At 57.7% G+C, this 7,153-nt stretch overlaps 1 protein-coding gene across 1 annotated transcript; it reads left to right on the top strand.

Annotated features, from left to right (window-relative positions):
- Positions 1 to 3,781: 3,781 nt before the first annotated feature.
- On the top strand, positions 3,782 to 5,404 carry LOC308229882 (la-related protein 6-like; the record flags this gene model as incomplete). The annotated part of the gene is made up of 2 exons (XM_080634210.1): positions 3,782 to 3,979; positions 4,433 to 5,404. 2 exons carry the CDS (start codon positions 3,782 to 3,784, stop codon positions 5,402 to 5,404), a joined length of 1,170 nt encoding a protein of 389 aa, XP_080490336.1.
- Between the last annotated feature and the right edge of the window lie 1,749 nt (positions 5,405 to 7,153).

Below are 7,153 nucleotides of genomic sequence, written 5' to 3'. Positions count from 1 at the left end.
TCTGCGTTATTAGTGCCTCTTAGTTTCTCTTTATGTTTACTTGTGTTTGAGGAGGGCTCCGGGGTGAGCCCAGGATGGAGCTGGTTTGGCCGCTTGCTTTCCTCCAGCATCCCTGTTGGCTGGAGGGAGATGGTCCAAAGTCTGCTACCGAGCGATGGAAGCCCCGTGGTCAGCAGTGGATCCGATGTGCCTGGCTGGGTGAGCCTGTCCTCTCCAGCCTGAGCCAGGCAGGCAAATGAGGCTTCCTCTTTCAGGGAAGGTGGTTTGGGTTTCTTCCCCACTTGTCAGACTTCACTGTGATACAGACTTGAACCAATCAGTGCCCAAGAGGAAAGAAAAATGCCTGACCCTTCTCCTCCAGCCTTTCAAGACAAGTCCTGGCTCCGACTTTGCCAAATCATTTGTACCAGGGAGTGCAGGACAGTACATCCCTCTTGTACCCACCGGGGCAGAGGGCTCCAGGCTGCACATCCATCTGGTCCCAGCGGAGTGGTGCACATGTGTGCTCTGGGATTGACACATACCTGCTCTGGGACAGGATTCCCAGCTGCTCCCATGTCTTCCCAGCTCAGCATTTCATTGCTGATCTGCAGATGCTCCTGGGCCACTGTCAGGCCAACTCAAGATACCAAAGGACTGAGGAAGCAGCAGCTGGTTACAAAGCATGTCCGTTGCCCCCTGTGCTCTGATACCTAGGGGCAATCCCCATCCTCCCCAGGGTACCCAGGCAGAAGGGAACTGGTCCCACATCCTGGGCTTCGTCAGACTCATTGATGTCCTGCTAAGGTGTTGAAGGGGGGTGCAGCTGCCTGTAGGGCTGCGTGTGGATGGGGTGAGGGTGTGTGACTGCAGTGCCTTAGGCTGGGCTGGCAGGCCCGTTTCCCCCTGTGCTGGCTGAGCCCATCCCATGGAGCAGCAAGGGGCTGGCGCAGCCCTGGCTGTGCTCATCACTCCACCAGCATTCCCCTGGGCTGTGTCACTTCTGCAGCATCGTGGTGGTGGCTCCTGTGGGGCTGAGCTGGGGGAGCTTCTGCCCCAGCGGGGTTTTATTCTCCCTTTCCATGCCCTGTGAGGTCTGGGCTGATGTGGATTACACAGGGCAGAGGAAGGGGGTGGAATCTGCCACCCGGTCCAACAGCAAAAACAAAACCCCCGGGGCAAATCTGTCTGTGAATAAAGGCTGTGTCATAAATAGCTTTTATTATTATTATTATTTCTAATGATGCAGTAATTGATGTGAGCTTTTCCAGGGGTCTCGTGGACATCTGCATATCAGAGTATATTCTATCCAAATATATTATTTACTCACTCCAAATGGTACTAAGGTAGCTGTGACACTTGAAAAACTAGTGCTAATGGAAAGTAAAAAGAGCGTGTGTTTAGTGGCACATCTTTCCCTCCCACTGTCCCATGCTGTTGTCTGTCAGGGTGATGTTTGTCTGTAAATGTCTCATATCGAAGTAGCAGGAGACAAGTGAGAAAGCTGGATTTGTCTGTAAATAACCACAATGAAAACTCCCTGGGTCAGAGGCTGCACTTCAGATCCTGCTGATAAAAGGGTCTAAAACACCAACCGAGCAACCAGGTCTCAAACTCCCCTGCTCCCATCCAGTGTGGCCTGAACCAGTGCTGGTGCATTGCCTCTTTGCAGCCGTTACCGACCGACCTCAGCCACTGTCTGCTTCCCATGGACGGGCAAAGGAGATGCTCTGGAGCTCTGCAGCACTGTGCAAGGAGTCTGCATAACACCTAAACCCCATCTGCACCAAATTCCCAGCTAAACCTGAATAGCAATAAACATGTATCAAATGCTCAGGCCTGTACAATAAATGTTGTGGTGCCATTTCTTCTTTAGTCTTCGAAAGGAGGTGTCAGGGAGGTGATGCAGCGTTGAGGGGAGATGCAGGATCTGCCCAGTGTGGTCTGATCAAAGCAGTTCTGGCCAGGGACCTGGTGGCTGCAGGGAGGAGGACACCCTCTGCTTCCCACCACACATTCCTTGTCACCTGCCACCCAGTGCCACCATCTTCCAGTGGCTGTTCCCAGTTCCTGTGCCACCTCCTGCATCCCAAGGGCTGTCTCTTGCACTCAGCATCACCACCACACAGAAAGCCGGGACATGACAGGGAAGTTTGAAGTGGTGCTGATAGGAGGTGACACCAATTGTGCCAACCCCAGGGAAACCAGGGGCGTGCAACATCCCAGAGGCAGGTTGGCATTGCCAGTCCTTGGAAGGATGAGCTTCAAGCAGTGCAGTGCGGCACAGCTGGGGGGTGCAGCAGCAGGAGCCCCACATGGCTGGGGCAAGGCATTGGGGCAGGGAGGGAGGGAGGGAGGGATGCTGCCAGGGATGCATCCGTCAGTCAGGGTATCTCCAGAGCTCAGGGTGGACGTGTGATGGCCCCCCCCAGACTGCCCCAGCGCCCTGCTTTGGTGCCCTCCCACTGGTCCCAGCAAAAGGGATGAGTTTCATCCCATCTCGGACTGCATCATGGCATCGTACGGCAGTTCGGGTTGGAAGGGAGCTTCAAAGATCATCTGGTCCAAACCCCTTGCAATGAGCAGGGACATCTTCAACTAGAAGAATCTTCAAGTGAAGCTATGGGCTGTCCTGCCCGACAGCATCACCCCCTCCCAGGGCACCCTGGGCTTCACCCCTGGGGCTCTCCTGCTCCCTGCCCTGGGACTGGGGGTATTTCTGCAGGAAGAAGGACTTTGCCATCACTCCGGCAGCACCAAGAACCCAGGCGATGCCCTGGGCTGAATGAACCCTCCCTGCACCTCCCTGTGCCTGTTACTGTCCCCGCAGAAGAAAGAGAAACTGAGGCACAGAGGGAGCTGCCTCATGGCAGTGGTTCAGTGCCCCACTGGGTACCACAGGGTGCTGGTGCTCATACTGGTGCCAGTGCTGCTGCTGGTGCCTCTGTGCTGCTCTGCTGCCTGGCCTGGCTCAGCAGTGGACACAGGAGCTGCCCCCAGGGCTCAGCTGGGGCTGCTTAACCTGCAGAGAGGTTTCACCTGGGGCCTGCTGGGTCCATAACCCATCACTGGGGCTCCCTCGGGGTGGCTGCTCTTATAAACCAGCAGCCTGCGTGCTCTGAGGGCTTTTCCTTCCTTCCTTTTCCTTTCTTTCCTCTTCAGGAGCCTTTGCTCGGAGGTGGGGAGGGTTTGGGGGTCTCTGCCTGCAGGTCTCTAGGATGTAGTGCCAGGACTTTCTACCCTTCCCAGTACTGCCAAGCAGGTAAGGGCACAGCCCCAAGCTGCCTCTGCTCCCCCATCCTTGGGCTGGTTGTGGTTGGGAAGCATCCTGGCGTTCCTCTTCTCCTGTTCCAGACAAAGGATGATCTCATCGTATAGCTCTGGGGTGGCCTTAGGGTCCTGTTCCCAGCCGAGCTGCAGCACCCCCATGCCAGGACAAAGGAATTCCATCCCACCACAGCATCTTCGTCCACCACGGAGCTGCTCACTCGATCTCCTCAGGCAGGAGGACTTCTTTGAGAGCTTCAGTGGGTATGTGGCTGCTGGGGTGTGGGGGGAGGCTGAGCCTTATGTTTATCCCCAAGGGAATATGTCTGGAATGGGCTTGGGCTCACTGTTTAGCACTGGTGCTCACAGGGTGCAGACTAGCATCGCTCCCCCACAGCTGGGGCAAAGCTGATGGCTCTGGGTCTCTGGTCTCTGCTGTCTGCACCATTGTGGCTGTGGCTGGGCATTGTTGCACATCCCAAAGGCCACCAGCTCATACCTGTGTCCCTGCTGCCCTGCCAGGACCTTCTGCACCATGAGTGATACTTCAGGGGCCAATCTGTTGGGCTGCAACCACCCCATCCCTGACCAGCAGCTGATCCAGAGGATCGTGTCCCAGGTGGAGTTCTACCTCTCAGATGAGAACCTGGCCAAGGACGCTTTCCTCCTGAAACATGTCCAGAAGAACAAGATGGGCTTTGTCAGCATCAAACTCCTGACGTCCTTCAAGAAGGTGGGCAGCCCCCGGGGCCATCCAGCTGGGGTGGGAAGTGGCCTCGCACGGATGATGTCCGGGTGTCTCTGGTAGGGTCTATGGGGAAGTCCAGGCTCTGTGTCCTGGGGAAGTGCTGGTGGTGCAGGGCCAGGCTCTGCTCTTTGCCTTTGTGCTGCAGCAGTCCTCAAACCACCCCTGGGTCTGATTCACCTCCTCTGCCCGTGGTTCCTCTGGGTTGCTTTGGGAAAGACCATCCCTGAACCAAAACCCTGCAGGGAAGTGCTGGTGCTGTGATGTGTGGGGAACCAAGGGGGCATTGGAGACCTTCTGCAGGCCTGAAGATGCTCCTGTGAAATGGGGATATTGTCTTGGCTGTGGCTTCAAGTTGATGGGGTTGAAGCCTGCCTGCATGGTGGGGTTAGGGGGGGATTTAGACTCATGGGGATGCGGTGTCCCCCTCTCTCCCCATAGGTGAGATACCTGACGCGTGACTGGCGGCTCACGCTCTATGCCCTGCAGTTCTCCAGGCTGCTGGAGGTGAATAAGGAGGGAACCAAAGTGAGGAGGAGGATTCCCATCCCCGAGTCCCTCCTGACCATCCCTCCCAGCAAACTGCTGCTGGCCTGGGAGCTGCAGCCCCAGGAGCAGGATACGCCGCTGCTGCGCCAGAAGAGCTTCCTGGACACCATCACAAGGATGTTCAGCCCCTTTGGAGCCATCGCCGCCATCCGCATCCTGCGTCCGGGCCGCAAATTACCCTCGGATGTGCGGAAATACACATCCCGCTTCCCGGAGCTGCTGAGCAAGTGCTGTGCCATGGTGGAGTACGAGAGCCTGGAGAGCGCCTGCAGGGCCTTTGAGGACCTCAGCAGCAGGAGCTGCCTGGGCAGGGAGCGCATCAAAGTGGTCCGGCTCTGGATGAGGGACTCCAAGAAGAAGCAAGGCGCTGAGAGGAAGGCGGAGGAGCTGGACCAGATGGGATGGAGGGTGCAGGCGGCAGCTTCCATGTTCCCCCATAGCCCTGGGGACTCCGGGCTCTGCAGCTCTCCAGGGTCAGATGGTGCCAGGGTTTCACCACCCCTTCTCCAGAACAAGGACCCCTCCGCACCCACCTCATTTGATGGGAACTTGAAGCTCAGCAACTTCAGCAACAGCATCACTGGCTCTCTCCTCGGCACCAAAGTCTTTCCTCCGCTTGCCTTGGACACCAGGAGCTGCTCCGGCCCCTGCTGCGGCCCCGAGCGCCGCTGCGGGTGGAGCCCGTGGCACAGCAGCCCCGCTCCCGATGGCAAACCCTGCCCTGGCTCTGCCCCGCCAGCCCAGGGGATGCTGAGCGACCGCCTCGGCCTGCGGGATGTGGTGCTTCGCCTGCCCCACGGCTCCGATGGCATCAAGGGCTCCTGGAGCGGCTTCGGGAGCGGAGAGCTCGTCCTCCGGCGCTGAGGCTCCTTCACGGTTGGGTTTTGGGCTTTTCCTGTTCTTTCGCTTTCCTCCTCCCCTCGAGCAGACTGGAGAGGTGAGGCCGCTTCCCGCAGGGGCTGTTCCTGCCCCAGGTTGTGGAGCTCCCATGGGAAATGGGCAATAAAGAGGGGGGAATTCTCCAGGCACTTCCTGGCTGCTGCAGTGATTTTGTTCCTTCTTTGCCCCTTCTTGGTCTTGGGGCTGCCCAAGGTGCGGATGGAGAAGGGCGGGAGGGTCCATGCCTGGGCTGCAGCTCCCTCCCTTGCATTCTCGGGGTGCTGTGGGCCTCTGGAGCTGTTCAGGATGAGGCCTCTCTGCCTGTCCTGTTGTGAGTGTCCATCCCCACCCTGGCCCCAAGGTCCTTATCCCAGGGTCTTGGTGCTGCCTTCAGCGTGGGGCTGTGTCCATGAGTCCTCCAGGAACTCATTTGTGCTGGCTCCAGGGAGGCTGTGGGGTATGGCCAGAACATGGGGAGCCCCAGCATTGTGCTGGGGGTCACCAAGCAGCCAACCTGTGCCGGGAGCTGCCCTTCCCCATAGCTTTGGCCCCACCAGCAACTCTGGCACATGGCACCTTCCGCACCTCCGGCATCCCTGACCCCATGGATCTGCTGCAGGTACCTCTGGGTATGGACCTGCAAGTGAAGAGCAGCCTTGGCCCAAGTGTGGGAGCGCAGTTGTTGGTGGTACTCACATGGAGCAGTGTGCCCCAGCCCTGCATCCCAGGAGGAGCATCCCCATCCTGCTGCAGCTGACCTCAAGTATCCAGTGAGTTCATGGTTCCTCCTGTGGGTGTCTACAGCTGAGCTCTTTGCAGGGCTTTGGGTGACCTGGTCTCGTGGAAGGTGTCCCTGCCCGTGACAAGGGGTTGGAACTGGATGGTCCCTTCCAACCCATCCCACCCTGTGGTTCTGTTGTAGATGTTTGGGTGCTGGTTAGGAAAGGAGAGACCAAAGCCATTGTGGAGGATGCTGGCTTTGGAGCTGGTACATCCTGAGGACCCATGGGAGCTCGGCAGGTTGGGTGCTCCTGAGCAGGCTGCTGCTGGCCACGGTGTCAGTGCCTTGCCCTCACCTCCTGCCTGTCTTCAGGGCGGTTTGAAGCTGCATTGGTGGCATCTCCTCCTTCACCCCTGGAAACAGCTCGGTGTCTACCGCAGACACCATGGAGCACAGCCAGGACTTGGTGCGTCCTGCAGCGTGCTCATGTGAACAGGGTGTCCTCTGCGTTGTAGCAGCAGGAGCTGGATGGGGACCAGCCCCAAGCAGTGACATGGATCTGTTAATGGGCAGAGGGAGCACCAGTGCTGTGGTGACAAATGCAATGTGCACAGAGAAGTCTGAGGCAGCATCACTTGGGGCCAGAATGGGGCTGCCTGGTGACAGATCAGGTCTCTTGTCACTTGAAGGGGAAGTCTTGGCCTTGAGGGCAATTCCCTCCTGCACCAAACTCCACTTAGCAGAGCCACTCATCCTCCTGCGAGGCTCCCGTGCTGGAAGCACAAATCACAGTCCCCATGATTATAGACACAGTCGATTGCTAATTGTGGGCAATTTGCAGCAAGGAATGTGCCTGGCTCTGGGATGTGTGTGTGTATTTACAGTGCTGGATACAGCAATACAGTCATTATGTGGTATTAATAACATGGCCTGCTTTATAAATAAAAGGGAGTCTCTCTCTGGCTGTGCTGCTTCACAGGATGGCTCAAGGCATGGAGCCCTTGGCCTGCTGA

This window comes from Psittacula echo, assembly GCF_963264785.1.
Source record: "Psittacula echo genome assembly, chromosome: 24".
Classification (NCBI taxonomy): Eukaryota; Metazoa; Chordata; class Aves; order Psittaciformes; family Psittacidae; genus Psittacula; species Psittacula echo.
Note: the sequence above shows the minus strand (reverse complement) of the source record. Positions and strands in the feature narration are given on the sequence as shown.